The 18,539-nt window shown below is 48.5% G+C and overlaps 2 protein-coding genes across 2 annotated transcripts; one reads left to right on the top strand and one right to left on the bottom strand.

Moving 5' to 3' along the window:
* Positions 1-571: 571 nt before the first annotated feature.
* LOC133929694 (uncharacterized) lies at positions 572-3,643 on the top strand. The gene is made up of 2 exons (XM_062376482.1): positions 572-2,102; positions 3,243-3,643. Exons 1-2 carry the CDS (start codon positions 665-667, stop codon positions 3,398-3,400), a joined length of 1,596 nt encoding a protein of 531 aa, XP_062232466.1. The 5' UTR covers positions 572-664; the 3' UTR covers positions 3,401-3,643.
* A 10,620-nt stretch (positions 3,644-14,263) lies between these two features.
* LOC133928699 (uncharacterized) lies at positions 14,264-17,512 on the bottom strand. The gene is made up of 3 exons (XM_062375145.1): positions 16,052-17,512; positions 14,704-14,911; positions 14,264-14,588 (listed from the first exon to the last, which is right to left on the bottom strand). Exons 1-3 carry the CDS (start codon positions 17,487-17,489, stop codon positions 14,264-14,266), a joined length of 1,971 nt encoding a protein of 656 aa, XP_062231129.1. The 5' UTR covers positions 17,490-17,512.
* Positions 17,513-18,539: the final 1,027 nt, after the last annotated feature.

The raw sequence follows: 18,539 nt of genomic DNA, 5'->3' as shown, positions 1-18,539 counted from the left end.
CGCAGTGCGGTGTACTTATCCCAGCATGCAGCCGTCACTTAAGCCCGCCCATGCAGCCGAAACTCAAAAAAAAAAAAAAAAAAAATCGTTTCACCGATATCAACAAATTTTAAAGAGGAAGAAATCATCAGGCCGAACTGCTTAATTGACCTTTTTCTTTTTTAAGCCTTTCGCTGTGACTACCTCCAAATACCTAGTATATGAGGACGCGCTATGGCAAAGGCGCTGGGTTCGCTCCATGCCCACGCAAGTTCAAGCGTTGAGCTTGACTCCATGTCTTATCGGGGTTTTCTCAGTAGTTAGGGTACGTGTGCATATTTAGTGAGAATTAATCTTTATCGTGTGCGTGTGTAGGGTATGAATGTGATGTGAGTAGGTTATATACGTCTTCGATATATTCTTTTAAAAAAACTAGTATATAGGTGCACCAGAATTCCGCACGAAAAAAGCACTGTAGCCCGGCGAAAAATGAATCCAGGCCGACCTAAGCACACCTCTTTCCCGTCCCGTCCCGTCCCCTCCCCTCCCATGCAACCCTAGTTCTTCTAGTCGGAAATCCACGTCGCGCCGCCGCAGCCCTCCTCTCCTCTACTTATACTTGTCAGATCTATCTATCCATCCAAACACGAGGGGGGAAAAAATCCAAAGAGAGAAGGAGCGATCCATGGAGATAAGCAAGCATCTTGCAAAATTGATGGAGGCCACCTTGCATCCGCCTGCTCTCTTGCGCTCCCCCGAAGACGACGACGATGCTGCTGCTGGTATCCCCTGGGTCCTCCTCGACTTGGAGGCCTACGTCGCCGACCACCGCAACGACACAACTGCCTTTTCACATACGGAGTCCGGTACGGAGATCCAGGTCACCTTCTTCCTCGCCCGCCCGCCGCGCGTTTCCTACTTCTGCGTCTTCTGCCCTGGGAGGGATCACACGGAGATCCCCATAGAGCCCAACATCCTCGCCATGGAGGAGAACCTCGTCCTCCTCCACATCGTCGTCGGCCCTGAGGACAAGATTTACAAAGACCGCGACCTCTTCATCTACCAGGCCAACGGGGCCGACGACGGGGGGCCGTCGCTCGAGCGGCTCCAGCGCCCCCCCAGCCGCGACTACGACTTCGATTACAGCAACGTTGGCCTCCTGCGCTGCAGAGACGGCGGCGGCTGTAGGTTCATCCAGCGCCCCCACCGCAACAAAAAGGATGAATTCATCATCGCCGCACTCTGTGACCTGTACGGCGGCCCAGGCGTCGCCGCCCATCTCCCTGATGACATGTTCAAGCCAGGATCCGAGTCAGGCAGCACGCCGTTCGCTCTGTATGTCTACAACTCCAAGCCCAAAGCTTGGACTGTCAGTGTGGTTTCACTGGACCAACAGCAACAGCAAAAGCAACCAGGAGACTGTTTTCTGCATTTCAACAGCAAGGTGATCTCCATAGGAGGAGAAGCTGGCACCATGGGGTTTGTCGACCTCTGGCGGGGCATCCTCCTTTGTGATGTGCTCAATGGCGACCCCAACCTTCGTTACGTCCCGCTGCCAAAGCCGATCCGGCCAGGCAAGGACCTCCGGGGTGATGCGCGCCTCCATCGGGACATTGCTGTCATCAAGGATCACATCAATTACGTCGAGCTGCAGGTCAAATGGAAGCCTGGCCTAGTCTCTAGGGATGGTCGCTACAACAGTGATGGCTGGATGGCCAGGACATTTAGCAGGCCAGTGGCTGCTGCTAACTCAGTGGCTGCAGCTAACTCGGTTGCTGATGATTGGCGCATGGAATGTGAGATGAAGTCCTCCGATGAGATCGACGTCGACAGCAACCCGCATTATGAACTGCTGCCTAAGCCGCTGGACAATGAAGGCCGGCCTCTGCCACCCTTTAAGAGCGTTGTCATATGCCAACCTACACTCAGCTTGAGCAACCAAGACGATACCGTCCATTTCATGAACAAGGACGTCCCCGGGGACGACAAGGCGTGGGTGATCGCCGTCAACATGAACGAAAAGAAGCTAGTAGGAGCAGCTAAGTTTGCCGCAGAAAGGACTGATGTTGTCACTTTTGCCTACGTCCACAGTAGGATATCTGAGTATCTGACAGGAGCTTCAGGTGATTATATTTTACTAGTGCATTCCTAATTTTGTTATCACATCTACTGATCCACAAATCTGCTGCGTGGCCTACTCTAGAAAACAAAGTGCACATCAATGCATGCCTCTAAATGATGATATATACGGTAAGATAATAAATTGGTACATGGGGGTGATTATTGCCAGTATGTAGTTGCAGGGGGGGGGGGGGGGACCATCATCTACAGGTGCGAAACTTATCTGGTGAACTATTTAAAGCATGGTAAAAACTTATCCTTTTTCATGATAAGAGGCAGGCAAGGGTTCCCAACTCAATTGAGATTGCCATAGAACATGACACTGCCGTTACTGTAGTGCTACGTGAGGACGCCATTTGTAGACGCTGGCCATAGCTGATCAGCAAAGACTTTGGGACGCTGATAAGCATACCACATGTATACGGGATGGATACAGACAAAGAAATGACCAAGTGGAAGGGAATATATGACCAATAACAACGTTAAGTGCCGATACTTGCAGGACTTGGAACTGTCGTTGGAGCACTGTTCTGTAAACGTGCCTACTTGTTAACAGTATAATTCCTAGCTACGCTGCAAAATCGGGCCGTCGTATGATCGCCAACAGGTGGGTGACCAGATGAATACCAGCTACCCATTTTTATTTTGTTTTTTCCTTTGGAGTTCAAAAGTTTTCTGTGGGTGCTCCTTAATAATAAAATATTCTCACGAATGAATCTTAATAAGATTCGGTGGGAATGAAAACAGCAAGGTGACTTCTGCTTAAATTGACAGAAAGAGCACATGACTTGAGTCCTACACTGCTATTACTTTCTAGAACTAGAACTAGGTTACGCGATGTGTGTTTTTGCGTGTTCATCTTACTAATCTTATAAATGCTCAGAAATTTGAATAGCTTGAGATTACTTATTATTTGAAATATTTATGCACATGGACATATATTATTATATTGTCATTAAACCACTGCAGTCATTAGAGATGATATAAAAAGGAATGGCTAATAGAGTCTCCGCAGCATAGCAGGCTCAGTTTTTAGTAGTGAGCAGAGGGGAGAGTAAGGGATATATGAGCATCAATTAGTTTTGTTTAAATGCACCTCCTTTTTTTTTTGTCTAAAGCATGGTCTGTTTTGCTTGGTGCAGGTACAAAGGGAAGCAACAAACGACATGGGCCCATGTTGGTGCGATCCTCCAGCGAGAAGCAGCCAGATTCGCATGCCACCTCGATTCGAATGTTTGGACACCTGGATGTGGAAATGCCCGTCACAAGTGCGGTGGCTGAAGAGAAGGGTTATTTTTAGTAACGATGGTGATTCCTTGTGTCTCACTAATACGGTACCTTTTGTGTAAGAAGACCGGCATTGCCAGATTCGCATCTGGTTTGCAGTTTTATTTATTATCGCTAAGTTTATGATTTAGTAGTCGGGATGGATGTGGTCAGGACATTCCTAAGTTATGCTCTGTAGCGGCGACTTGTATGCCATGTAATGGCCAAGTGTTCTGGAGTCACTATTTCGATTCAAAAGCTATTATGTAGATGCTGTGATGGAACTGCAAGTATATTGCTAAGGCTGTCTTATTATTTCCGAGTCTTTGTATGCCAGAATAGCAACTTATAAAATGCAGCTTCTCTCATTCTTTCAGGAAAATGTATCATATTTCATGAAAATGTGTTAGTTAAACAGTACATTAACTGCGTAGAATGAGTTCACGTTGTCATAGAATGAGTTGCCAAGTACAGCGCACGGAAAGGCCAGTTTGGGTTATCCCACGGCCACGTTTTCTAGGTATCTTGTCCCCATCAGAGACATCAATGATGTAGATTATGTGGTCTGCTAATTCTCTGCTGAAGTTAGCATCCAAGTTATCTACATAAGAAAGTACAAATCACTTTCGTTAATTGTTGATTATGGATTTTCCTTGGGGCGCGGGGAGAGCAATCTCATGAGGGACACGAGGATATTATCCAGGAGTAGGACTCAGGATACCCATCATTTAGAAGCAGAGGGATGCTAAAGATATTGAGGAATCAGTATGCACTTGACATATTCCACTAATATAATGCTCCAGAAAAAAAAACAGCCGAACAGGCTTGGGTAAAATTCTTTTTTTCTTTTTCTGTCTGGGCTTGAAAGAAACATTCTTCGTATTCACTTCCAACATTAGGTCAAGTTCACATGATAACATTTTCCAAACATTATACAGGTAACATGAATCTGGTAGGAGGCTAGGTGCTACTTCTCCCATATCGCAACTACATGGATAGGATGGTTTACATAAATATACATCACGATAGAAATACTCAAGTACTTCCATTGTTTGGATTCAGCAGGCAAAATACCTCCCCCAGATTCACAGAAGCAAGTGTAGCCGCACCCTCCAGTTTCGACTAAGCGTATGTGCTGTTTCTGGAAGTGCTCCATGTTTGATTCAGAATTCTCCATCCTCTTTTATTAATATCATTTGTGACCTGAGCAACCTTCTCCCAAGCGACCTCCTCCGCTGGCGGATCTCCCCTCGCCACCGGCCATTGCCCATCCCGCGCCGAGCAACCTTCTCCGCCGGCGGACAAGAGCTCGCCAATGGTCAGTGGCGAAGCCAGCTGAGAACGCCGTTGGGGTCAGCTTCATTAAACGTCGGGCTCGAGTTTAGTGATGAACAGTGCAGAACAGTAATTTATCACTAATTTTGCAAAAAATCATTGGGGTCAGCTGACCCCAACAAAGGGGCCTAGCTCCGCCCCTACCAATGGTCACCTCCCTCTCCACCGCCCCCAGGATTAGTAGTTGCCCTCCCCCATTGACCGTCACCTCACCACCGATCATCACCCTCTCTACCGCCACCGAGATCAGCAGCTGCTCTCCCCCATCGGTCCTTGCCCCATCACCGGTCGCCGCCCTCTCCACCGCTGGGACCAACAACAACTCCCCCCATCGGTCGTTGCCCTCACCGTCGGCCTCGCCTTCACTGTTGCCCATGCAGGATCCACCCTCCTTCACCGGAGCGGGGTCAGCAATGAGGGTGGGCGGGGAGGTGAGGTGGCCACCTCGAGGTATGGGGATGTGAGGGGGCTATCTTGCTCCTGTTCTGCACCGCCGCTCTCTCGCTCCCGATCAACCATCCCTCACTAGTCATCGCCACAACAGGTGGTGCCTTTGCCAACACCAAACCGACGTCAAGGTGCATAGCCGGTGCCGGCTAATTTGATTAGCCGGTGCTTCAATTGTTTCTCCGTCGTCCACATTGTGGCAAACAGCAAGAATGTGCCATGTTGCTTCCGTCGTAAGGGTGAAGGACACAAAGCACTCCATTGCAAGTGCTCTCAGGTCCACATGGAGAAGGTTCCTACGCCTCTGACCTTCTCAGCGCCGCCGGGGAGCTCCTTGCCGATGATGCTTTCGGATGCATTGGAGCCTTGTGTTATCCTCCCCTCCGTGGAGGAATGGTCAAAGGTCGAAGCCCTTGATTGTGTGTTGTCCCGAAGCAAGAGTAGACCTTCCGATTGTTGAGCTTGAACACCTTTCACTATTTGTTAGCATAGTGAAAGCTTGCAAAGACTTTTACCGACAGCTCCGCTCCCTCCACACAAAAGGCCCACTCGAACGCCACTAACCTTACCATAGCGGTCGGAGTGAGCTGCTGGATCTCAAGTTCGTAGATGTCCAGCATGCTCCGGAGGAAGGCAGAGCATGGGATGCGGAGGCCAACCTCGAAAAACTCCACGAACATGATCTTCGGGTGCGGAACGGTCTCCCCGCGCTTTGGAGGACAGACGAGGCTCCTGTTGGCAATCATACCTCAACCATGCATCTGGTCAAGTGCCATTAGTCACAAGGCTTTCTTTGAGATACAGACTCGAAGTGAAGTTCTTGGACACACGAAAATGCTCCGTGGAAGTCTTCTTCGTAGAAACCATGGTAGCCACTCGGCAAACACCCTCACGAAGCAAATGCTCTCCGAATGATAGTTACTCTGAACTGGAAGCTCTCCGAGAAAATGACTACTCCGAATTAGAGCGTGAGAGGTGGAAATCAAAGGCAAGCGATGAAAAATGAGTTGTCGTGGGTCAGCATATATAGCCCCGCGCGGTGAAAAGAAGAAGAAGAAAGAAATGTATGTGGGCTGCTTCTTATCTGGGCTTATTGTTCGGGTCTTGATCTTTGGGCCTAGTTCAGCCCAGTTTAGTTCGAATCGTCGGGGCTACTGTTGTGGGATGAGTCCAGCCGTCCCACTGAGCCCCTTTGTCATCAGCGGTGTCCTTCCCTATGGAGGAGGAGGATTTGACCAGAAGGTTTACATGCTCCAAGAAAGATCTACCACTTGGCCCTCTACTATGCCTATCTTCATCATCTTCATCCTGGTTGCTTCTCCTGGTAGTGTCTTATGGTCTAAAACCCTCCCTAGAGTTGAGGATGGCCATTCTGCACTCATTATCATCACTGTCTCGTCTACGTCTTGGAGTAGATGGCTGATGCTCACGCTGTCTGGGTTGAGCTCTTATCTGATCATCATCTTCTCCATCAGAGATGCCATGTCTCCAATCAAACTCCCTAAACTGAACCCTCCCTTATGATCTCAGTTCATCAGGTGGGTATTGATTAGGGTTCAAAACGGACAGGAACGGTTGGGAAAACCCTCTAACCGTTTTCACTTTCACATTTTATCTCGAAAACGGAATCGAAAATGGGAAAGTCGGAAACGGGTACGAACTCGGGAATGTCGGGATATCGAAAACTAATTAATCCGAACGGAAACACGTCGGTATCGGTCGGGAACCGATAATTCAAACCGGACATAACCGATCAATTTTCATACACTAGATGTTTGAATACTGTCACACTAGTACACCACATTCAACCGTGTTCGTTCACATAATGACATATGAGTCACAAATAGATAAATTCACACACCGACACAACATAGTCACAATAATAGCCTAATAGGAATATAGGATAGCAAAAGTGCAAAACACATAGACAAATATTCTTCCACGTAGCCAACAGCTCATTACTCATCAGCATCATTCATCATATCTGGATCACTTTCTGTTTCTTCTTTCTCCTCATTCTCATTCTCCTTCTCCTACATTCCAAACACGCAGAACATGAAAATCAGCAGCACTAAAATTGAAGCAACATTGTTAGCCATAGAGTAGACAGAACCTCAAGATCACTAAAATTGAAGCAACAATGTTGCATATTTTATGGAACATACCTCAATCAACATTTTATTAGCCATGGCAGTAGATAGAACCTCAAGATCACTCACAATTGAAGCAACATTGTTAGAATCTGAAAATTTAAAGCGAAAGACAAAGCCAATAAATAGTTACATTAGTAAAAGAAAAAAATCAATCCTTGCACAATTGTAACTAAATAAAGTATCACCTTTTCTTGCGGCCTTTAACCAATCTTTAGTGCAAATCAAAGCTTATACCATCTCTGGATCAAGACGACTACGGTAAGGATCAATGACATGACCACCAGCACTAAAAGCAGACTCAGATGCAACCGTTGACACTTGTTCGCAAATTGTTCGTGATGTGATTTGCATGTCCCATGCAAAATACCTTCTACAATTTAAACGAGTGGGACAGATCTCATACCTCGCATGACCCAGTTATAAATCTCAACAAGATTTGTTATCATTATCCCATACCTTGCCCCACCACTGTCGTACAGCAAAGCCTATTTTTCATTTGGCTCATTACGTATCCACTGTGAAAAGTTCCTAATAGCTAACCCTGACCTCCTTACTATTTGAGGAGTATCTGTTGGGAGAGGTCCAAGAGCTATTGATTCATCACCTGTGGCTGCTACCTCAGCTGTCTGTTTCATGGTTAGTTCGTCCAGTCTTGCCCATAGGGCATTGAACTTTCTTTGTTGGTTTTGACTGCACAATTTCTTGAAAAGCTTCATCAAGCCTTTGTTTTTGAACTGTCTGTAGAAGTTCGCAACCATATGGCACATGCACCACCTGCTCTTCAAGTTGGGCCACTTTGCTGCAATACCCTGTCAAACACTCCCATATTGCATATCGAGCAAAGCCTGCAACAACCCTGCATGTCTATCATGAATCAAACACACATCTGGCCGGTCCAGAACAATAGCATGCTTCACCCGCTCAAGGAACCAATACCAGCTATCCCCATTCTCACTCTCCACGAAGGCAAACCCCAGTGGCAGGACTTGGTTGTTACCGTCGACTCCAATTGCAGACAATATCTATCCTTTATACTTTCTAGTGAGAAATGTCTCGTCCAGGCAAATGATGGGTCGATGGTACCAAAATGCTTTGATGGTTGCCGCGAATGCAAAGAAAACACGCGGCAATACTCGTTTCCCGCTGTACTCCACATTAGTCGAGGGGTAATGCTTGATGTCATAGTAATTTCCCAGGTTTCTTCCACATATTGTGGCTAATTGATGAGGTAGATTGTGATATGAATCTTCATATGTCCCGAACCTCATCTCAATAGCCTTCTGTTTCGCCTTCCATGCCTTCGCATAGTTTATTGTATATTGGAATCTTTGCTCAATAACACGGATTATTAATCGTGGCTCATACTTCAGGTTGTCCATAATCTCCCCATACATAACATTGGCAATAAAAGCAGATGATAAGTTCCGATGGGAGAACTCTATTTCCTCAATGTGACAATTATGCCCCCTAACTATTGAGCACCGCCAGTAGTCTACCCATTTCCCCCTGAATGCGTGCACCTGCGAAGGACATTCAGACACCAAACACTTTACATCGTACTCCCTTTTACTCGACTTAACAACCTTGAACTGCCTCCGAAGAGATAGCGACCAGAATTTAATTGCATCAATAACAGACTCCTTTGTAGGGTACATATTATCCTGAGACACCTCATTCTCATGATACTCTCACTATGTCCGATCAGCCTAACTAACCACTAGCTTTGAAAATTCCTTATTCCTCCATTCTACAGGAACATAAGCATTTCCCTCCTCGTTGGATGAATTCTCATCGGCAACGGCTTCCTCTAGCTCTTGATCCTCCAACTCCCTCTCTTCAATTATGCTAGGGATGTGCTCCCCCTCATCGGCTACACCCATCGGTTGCATCTCAGGAATATCCCCAACATCTTGCCTGGCCCCGACATTTACCAGGTCTGATTCATCTACCACTGTCTGACTTTGTCCCGGTACTGCTTCCGCAGAGTTTATATCTGTTGGATCCTTCTAGTACGCCTCAGCTAACAAAATCAGAGGGAGCCCACGTTCACATGATATATCTACATACTGCATCCAAGTAGATGTCGCATCGATTGGGACGAGCTTGCCAAAGTAGCCCTGACTAGCACGGCTGAGGACAGCTCTCAGCTTAAGATCATGTTACTGCGGATCCAGATGAAAATACCGCATCAGCCACTTGCACACACCCACAATGGTCCTCTCATTAGCTTTACTAAGACCCTTGACGACATGACGAAACCCAGACAGATCTACACCGTTAGGACTATAACTAATTTGACCATCACCATAATATATCTGAAAATATAATTTATCTGCCATCTCTGGAAACATCCGCAAATATAACCAATGTTAAGACCGGCAAACAATATTTTTGATTATCAAAACTAAAAAAATTACCGACACCGATTACTGCCTAACAATAGGTTCTTCAATAATGCCCCTAAGCAAACTAACCTACAATTATTACTCTGTACAATCTAGATATTCCAAACTACCATATTAAAAATACTACTATATATTTAATGGCTATCCTACCATATCGTAATTAATATTGACAATATACCCTGGGTCATACCGCTAAACCCTAGGTCTAAACCCTAAACCCTAGGTCATACCGCTAAAACCTAAGTCATACAGTGCTAAACCCTAGGTCATACAGTGCTACTTTACTTACTAACAACAATATAAGTATAAAAGAAATTACCAAAAATGCTCTTCAAATCTGCCGATCGAAAACAGTAGGGCTTCGCCGCGCTCTCTTCCTTTCCTCTCCTCTCCTCTCCTCTCTTCTTCTCTAATTTTCTCTTTTTTCAGAATAAAATGAGGATTTTTCCTCATTTTCACCATTTATATAGAGAAGGGAGGAGGGGGTGGGGCTGGCTCCTTACCGCCCCCTGAGAGGGCGGCAAGGGACATAACCGCCCTCTCAGAGGGCGGTAAGTGGGGCAGGCGCGCTGGTTGCCCCTACCCGCCCCCTTGCCACCCTCTCAGGGGGCAGTAAGGATTCCTTACCGCAGGGGGCGACAGACGCCTAGTTTTGTAAATATTGCCTTGAGGAATCTATTTATTTAAATTTTTAATAGAAAAAATATAAAAATAAAAAACTCGAATGATTGTGTGCGCCTCCCGGGATCGCCCACGGCTACAACACGTTTTTCTTTCTGTTTTGCTAGGTTCGGATTCCTTCGATGAGTTTCACCAAGTCCGATTTTGCGTGTAACGCAAGACCACGCCGCCCTATATAAGGGAAGGGCCAAGGCCGATTCACAGCACCCACAAGACAAAAGAATCCTCCACCAAATCTTCTCCCACGTCGCTGTCTCAGTTCCGCGGCCGCCGCTCTGGTCATCCACAACCACGCCACCGTCCCATCTGTGCATGCACCGCCTTGATCATCCACAACCCCACCGCCGCCCGGGTCAACCTCAACCGAGATGCCATCCCGTCCGCCCGTGCGCCGTCTTGGTCTTCCACAATCGAGACGATACCCCGGTCGTCCACAGCCACGCTGCCATCCGGTGCTTCTCCCCCTCAACAAAATTCTCCAACCAATCCCACCAGTTGCTAAAACCCAACAGCTATTCTCCCACCATCTTGCCCCTTCGTCCCGTTTCGTTCATGATCGGCAGCTCTAAGCTTCCAACAAGCATTTCGCAGCCTCACTATCACACAGCATATGCACCCAAAACGTTGTTGCCGTTCTGCTCCATAGCAGATCCAGCCGATTTGGGAGAAGATCAAAAAGAGGCGATGGTCACACCACTGTCGGATCCAGACACGACAGCTGAATAAGAGGCGATGTGCGGTGGCAAAGCGCAAGGGGAATTGAAGGATCCTCCTGGCCGCCATATTGGGTAGAATTGGAGTATGAAGTTTATGGCTGTGATGGTTTCTTAACAGAGATGGAGACCATATGGCTTATGTAAGTTTGCATTGATCCTTGATCATACGAGTTCATCACATTTATACTGAGTTACTACCAATGAATATTTCTATCTACTACTAAAAAATACGTGGTGGTTCCCGCACCTTGTGTCCTGCCTCTACATCCTGCCCTCCCTACCTTCTGCCCTCGCTCCTGCCCCGGCGTGCTTCCACAACGCCCAGTCCCTGAACCCCGTCACCACCTCCGTACTCCTCCCCGTCCCCAAACACGCCACCTCCGCCTCTGCCTCTGCACTCCTCCCGATCCCCGAACCCACCGCCGCCTACGCACTACTCCCCGTCCCGGAACCCGCTGTCGCACTGCCACCTCCACCTCCACCTCCGCTCAGGCGACCGTGATCGCCGTGCCGACGCCCACACCCAGCGCTTCTCCCCGGCATCCGCTCTCCTACGCGCTCTCTCCACGCGCTGCGCCAAGCGCTCCTCCACCACCGTGTCGCCCGCGGACTCGGATGACGAGGCCCCCCTGCGCCTAGGCTTGGATCTCGCCGCATGCGCCGTCTCTGCCTTAGATTCACTCACCCTCGTCCCCTGGCAGCCTCAACTCAGATCCACATTCAGTGACCATGCACACCACCTTCCCTCAACTACCGGAACCCCTCTTCTGCTCCCCTCATACACCATGGCAGAGCGCTTGGAGACGGAGAAGCATGATGTTGAAGTTATGGCCTTCCCTTTTTTTTGTTGGGCAAGTAGGAGGGTGCGTACGGTGCGGCGGAGCACATTGCCAATGCCACCAGTCGGAGGTGAAGGTGCGCCTCTGATTTTTAGTTATTTGTTGTTGCAATTGTGAGCATGTTTCTTGATGATTCTTGAATTGAATGCTTTTCTTATCCTTGATTATCTCTGATTGGTTCAATTGTACAATGGTTTATTTACGTCCTATCCGTGGCTTGCTTTCTGAATTTTACCTGCAGATTCTTATGGCGCATACCTCCAGGTGAATGAGGGTGAATCTGTGGATGACTTCGGCTGGTACCTGTACATGTTTGTGTTTGGTGGGTGACGAATTGCTTCCAATGCTATGTTCATGGTCATTTCTATTCCTTGTGGTTCATTGTTGAATGCGAGTATGTTGTCTTGTTTTGCAGACCCAGCTACCTGTGTATTTGCGAGCACCAATCATGATCATCTGGTACACCTCTGGGATGCCATCACTAGGGAGGTAAAATTGGTTGCTCCTACTTGTTCTGTTTGGTATATGGCTAATTGGTTATTCCATTTCTATTGGTGAAAGAAAATATCTTCTATGAACAAGATGCGGTGAGAACCAGCTCTCTGGAGTGGCTCAAGCTTAGGGAAGGAGGAGAGAGCAAATGAATGCCTTAAGTGATTATCCAATTTGGCGCTCCTGTGCACCGTATGCCCGGATTTGTATTTATACAGCTTTTTAGAGAGTAAGTGTACAAGTATACCCCTATGGGGATTATGATATAGGTTTCTATTTACATGGTTGAGGACTTAGGGCTAATCTAGTAAAGTTTTCCCTGACCCAGATGATAATATCAGCTGTGTAGATATTATCTCTCAACAGTGGAGGTTACTGTGATGACAGGTGGCCACAGTGTCCGGTCGGTGGTCGGTGAGGGCACGCTGGCCCTGTTTGGTGAACCCAAGGTGGCCACCACTTGTGTCGGGCGCCCGAGCGGCCCCCACTTGTACTGGGTGTTAGCCTATCAGTATGGCCACCAAATGCACTGAGTGTCAGCCTGTCAGGGCGGCCACCACTGACAGGGCGGCCACCACTAGTATCTGTATTAAATGCCCGTCCCATCGTGGCCGCCTAGGTGACCAGGGCGCCTATCCCGGTGGTGATAACAGGAGCTCCTCGACCCTCTCGAAGCCTCTGGAAGGCTACGAAGGCTTTGGGGGCTCGGGATCCCCTGGAGCCCGCATTTTCTGAAGGGTCTCTTAGCCAACGCCCGTCCATGATGACATGGACTTTGATGTGGAGCCAAGGGGCTTTGGGGTCCTTGGTGGTGACTGTCGGTGTATCAGGAACCGGGGGTCCCTGAGTCCCGAGGACCGGCCAGCCATCCACCACATGGCACCATTCCACGAGGTCCCTCCTGAGGGATGAGAAAAAGCTCAAGTCCCGGGAGAAGGTGCTCGGGCTCACAGTCAGTGGTTTTCGAGCACCCCAGTTCCCCGATGATCCACGGAATCTAAGTACCGGGAAGAAAGTGCTCGGGAGGTGTCTGGTCACCCCCGAGCACCCTAGTCCCCCGATGATCAGAAGAGTTGAGTTCCGGGAGAGAGTGCTCGGGGCTGCGAGCGGCGGCCCCCGAGCACTCGGTTCCCCGAGGATCCATACAAAGAGTGCTCGGGAGAGAGTGCTCGGGGCTGCATGTGGCAGCCTCCGAGCACTCGGTTCCCCGAAGGTCTATATAAGAGTTCTCGAGAAAGAGTGCTCGGGGAGGTGAACAGTGCCCCCGAGCACCCGGTACCCCGAAGACAAAGCTGGGCACTCTCGGGAGAGAGTGCTCGGGGATGTGAACAGTACCCCCGAGCACTCGGTACCCCAACGACTCAGAAAGGCCCCCGATGGGCCTGTCGATGAGGTGTCCACCTGTCAGAGGTCCGAGGCCGTATTTAATGAGCGTGTGTGGCCTAGCACATCCAGGGATCATTATGGGAGCATGGCCACACATCGGTAGAAGTCTGCATATATGTTCAATCAGCACATTCTGGGACCATGGCCATTTTGCATGCTTAGCGTTCTGCGAGCATGGTCATATTCGGTCATCACATTCTCTATTCAGTGTTCAGGGGACTGCCACACTGTATTCTGTTCTTCAACTTGTCAAAACATTCAGTGAAATCGATACAACATTCAGTGATCTCAATCTTAATTCACGGAACATTCAGGGATCATAATCTTAAATTGACAAAACATTCAATCATCACATTCAACATTCAGTCACAATCTCGATTTACAATCTCAATTCACATCAAAAAAATTTGGAAAACCAATTCACATCAATTTACAATATCAATTCAACATTCAGCCAAAACATTCAATGAAGCTACTTCTGAAGCCCAGCGTTGGCTGCTGCTGCGTCTGAAGCCTGGCTTCTGAAGCTGCTGCTGTCGATCTCGTGCAAGAGGCCCAGGGACCGGCGGGCGCATGCTCTGCATCGTCTCGGACGTCGTCGGTCTCCACGAGCCGCTAGTCATGCCGGACTTCCTCAAGGGGCACGAGGCGGTCGGGTCCATAGCCATGCACAGTGCTGAATCGGCGCCACGGCGCGAGGCCAGCGCACCCACGACCTCCATTGGTGGGACGGGATCGGCGTCGCACTGCCGTCCCAGCGGCAGAGTGCTGGAGGCGATAGCGAGCCAGGACAGAGAGAGCACCAAGCGAGCTCATGAAGAGAGCTGGGCCTCTCTTGTTGGGCCGCACGACGCAGGTGAGATAGCCCGAGCATGGAATCTACCGTTCGATGCCAGATGAACGGCGCTGGCAGCATCTACTGCCCTCTGACGTAGAAATGGTAACGTCAGAGGATCTGGTTCCACTTGTGACGGGCATTTCCACATCCAGGTGTCCAAACATTCGAATCGAGGTGGCATGCGAATCTGGCTGCTTCTCGCTGGAGGATCGCACCAACATGGGCCCATGTCGTTTGTTGCTTCCCTTTGTACCTGCACCAAGCAAAACAGACCATGCTTTAGACAAAAAAAAAAAGGAGGTGCATTTAAACAAAACTAATTGATGCTCATATATCCCTTACTCTCCCCTCTGCTCACTACTAAAAACTGAGCCTGCTATGCTGCGGAGACTCTATTAGCCATTCCTTTTTATATCATCTCTAATGACTGCAGTGGTTTAATGACAATATAATAATATATGTCCATGTGCATAAATATTTCAAATAATAAGTAATCTCAAGCTATTCAAATTTCTGAGCATTTATAAGATTAGTAAGATGAACACGCAAAAACACACATCGCGTAACCTAGTTCTAGTTCTAGAAAGTAATAGCAGTGTAGGACTCAAGTCATGTGCTCTTTCTGTCAATTTAAGCAGAAGTCACCTTGCTGTTTTCATTCCCACCGAATCTTATTAAGATTCATTCGTGAGAATATTTTATTATTAAGGAGCACCCACAGAAAACTTTTGAACTCCAAAGGAAAAAACAAAATAAAAATGGGTAGCTGGTATTCATCTGGTCACCCACCTGTTGGCGATCATACGACGGCCCGATTTTGCAGCGTAGCTAGGAATTATACTGTTAACAAGTAGGCACGTTTACAGAACAGTGCTCCAACGACAGTTCCAAGTCCTGCAAGTATCGGCACTTAACGTGGTTATTGGTCATATATTCCCTTCCACTTGGTCATTTCTTTGTCTGTATCCATCCCGTATACATGTGGTATGCTTATCAGCGTCCCAAAGTCTTTGCTGATCAGCTATGGCCAGCGTCTACAAATGGCGTCCTCACGTAGCACTACAGTAACGGCAGTGTCATGTTCTATGGCAATCTCAATTGAGTTGGGAACCCTTGCCTGCCTCTTATCATGAAAAAGGATAAGTTTTTACCATGCTTTAAATAGTTCACCAGATAAGTTTCCCTCCTGTAGATGATGGTCCCCCCCCCCCCCCTGCAACTACATACTGGCAATAATCACCCCCATGTACCAATTTATTATCTTACCGTATATATCATCATTTAGAGGCATGCATTGATGTGCACTTTGTTTTCTAGAGTAGGCCACGCAGCAGATTTGTGGATCAGTAGATGTGATAACAAAATTAGGAATGCACTAGTAAAATATAATCACCTGAAGCTCCTGTCAGATACTCAGATATCCTACTGTGGACGTAGGCAAAAGTGACAACATCAGTCCTTTCTGCGGCAAACTTAGCTGCTCCTACTAGCTTCTTTTCGTTCATGTTGACGGCGATCACCCACGCCTTGTCGTCCCCGGGGACGTCCTTGTTCATGAAATGGACGGTATCGTCTTGGTTGCTCAAGCTGAGTGTAGGTTGGCATATGACAACGCTCTTAAAGGGTGGCAGAGGCCGGCCTTCATTGTCCAGCGGCTTAGGCAGCAGTTCATAATGCGGGTTGCTGTCGACGTCGATCTCATCGGAGGACTTCATCTCACATTCCATGCGCCAATCATCAGCAACCGAGTTAGCTGCAGCCACTGAGTTAGCAGCAGCCACTGGCCTGCTAAATGTCCTGGCCATCCAGCCATCACTGTTGTAGCGACCATCCCTAGAGACTAGGCCAGGCTTCCATTTGACCTGCAGCTCGACGTAATTGATGTGATCCTTGATGACAGCAATGTCCCGATGGAGGCGCGCATCACCCCGGAGGTCCTTGCCTGGCCGGATCGGCTTTGGCAGCGGGACGTAACGAAGGTTGGGGTCGCCATTGAGCACATCACAAAGGAGGATGCCCCGCCAGAGGTCGACAAACCCCATGGTGCCAGCTTCTCCTCCTATGGAGATCACCTTGCTGTTGAAATGCAGAAAACAGTCTCCTGGTTGCTTTTGCTGTTGCTGTTGGTCCAGTGAAACCACACTGACAGTCCAAGCTTTGGGCTTGGAGTTGTAGACATACAGAGCGAACGGCGTGCTGCCTGACTCGGATCCTGGCTTGAACATGTCATCAGGGAGATGGGCGGCGACGCCTGGGCCGCCGTACAGGTCACAGAGTGCGGCGATGATGAATTCATCCTTTTTGTTGCGGTGGGGGCGCTGGATGAACCTACAGCCGCCGCCGTCTCTGCAGCGCAGGAGGCCAACGTTGCTGTAATCGAAGTCGTAGTCGCGGCTGGGGGGGCGCTGGAGCCGCTCGAGCGACGGCCCCCCGTCGTCGGCCCCGTTGGCCTGGTAGATGAAGAGGTCGCGGTCTTTGTAAATCTTGTCCTCAGGGCCGACGACGATGTGGAGGAGGACGAGGTTCTCCTCCATGGCGAGGATGTTGGGCTCTATGGGGATCTCCGTGTGATCCCTCCCAGGGCAGAAGACGCAGAAGTAGGAAACGCGCGGCGGGCGGGCGAGGAAGAAGGTGACCTGGATCTCCGTACCGGACTCCGTATGTGAAAAGGCAGTTGTGTCGTTGCGGTGGTCGGCGACGTAGGCCTCCAAGTCGAGGAGGACCCAGGGGATACCAGCAGCAGCATCGTCGTCGTCTTCGGGGGAGCGCAAGAGAGCAGGCGGATGCAAGGTGGCCTCCATCAATTTTGCAAGATGCTTGCTTATCTCCATGGATCGCTCCTTCTCTCTTTGGATTTTTTTCCCCCCTCGTGTTTGGATGGATAGATAGATCTGACAAGTATAAGTAGAGGAGAGGAGGGCTGCGGCGGCGCGACGTGGATTTCCGACTAGAAGAACTAGGGTTGCATGGGAGGGGAGGGGACGGGACGGGACGGGAAAGAGGTGTGCTTAGGTCGGCCTGGATTCATTTTTCGCCGGGCTACAGTGCTTTTTTCGTGCGGAATTCTGGTGCACCTATATACTAGTTTTTTTAAAAGAATATATCGAAGACGTATATAACCTACTCACATCACATTCATACCCTACACACGCACACGATAAAGATTAATTCTCACTAAATATGCACACGTACCCTAACTACTGAGAAAACCCCGATAAGACATGGAGTCAAGCTCAACGCTTGAACTTGCGTGGGCATGGAGCGAACCCAGCGCCTTTGCCATAGCGCGTCCTCATATACTAGGTATTTGGAGGTAGTCACAGCGAAAGGCTTAAAAAAGAAAAAGGTCAATTAAGCAGTTCGGCCTGATGATTTCTTCCTCTTTAAAATTTGTTGATATCGGTGAAACGATTTTTTTTTTTTTTTTGAGTTTCGGCTGCATGGGCGGGCTTAAGTGACGGCTGCATGCTGGGATAAGTACACCGCACTGCGTCTGTGTGGTGAAACTGGACAAGCGAGCAAACAAAGTTCCATGTTTCGGTCTTTCCTCACGGGTAAAGTCCAGATCTCAAACGACGCACAATTAGTGTGCGTTTGTACAAGTCCAGATTTCAAACGACGCACAGTTTCATTCATATCAATTAGTGTACGTGCTGCCTATGCCCGTCAATTTCCAATTTCTGAAAGCATCTCTATGAGTAGTGATTGGCAAGTGCGCCAATCATTTTCAGTAAATGTACACTACTTTAGTTCAACTCAAATGCTAAGACTTGTAATTGGGGAATCGTAACAACTTTATCTGCTCTGTCTAACGTAGCAAATTTGAAGCCTGTCCACCACTATCTAGCCTGAACTTGTTCAGTGCATGTTCGGAGGGTTTA

Source organism: Phragmites australis, chromosome 9 (genome assembly GCF_958298935.1).
Source record: "Phragmites australis chromosome 9, lpPhrAust1.1, whole genome shotgun sequence".
Classification (NCBI taxonomy): Eukaryota; Viridiplantae; Streptophyta; class Magnoliopsida; order Poales; family Poaceae; genus Phragmites; species Phragmites australis.
The sequence above is the reverse complement of the archived record's forward strand: the minus strand, read 5'-3'. Positions and strand labels throughout refer to the sequence as shown.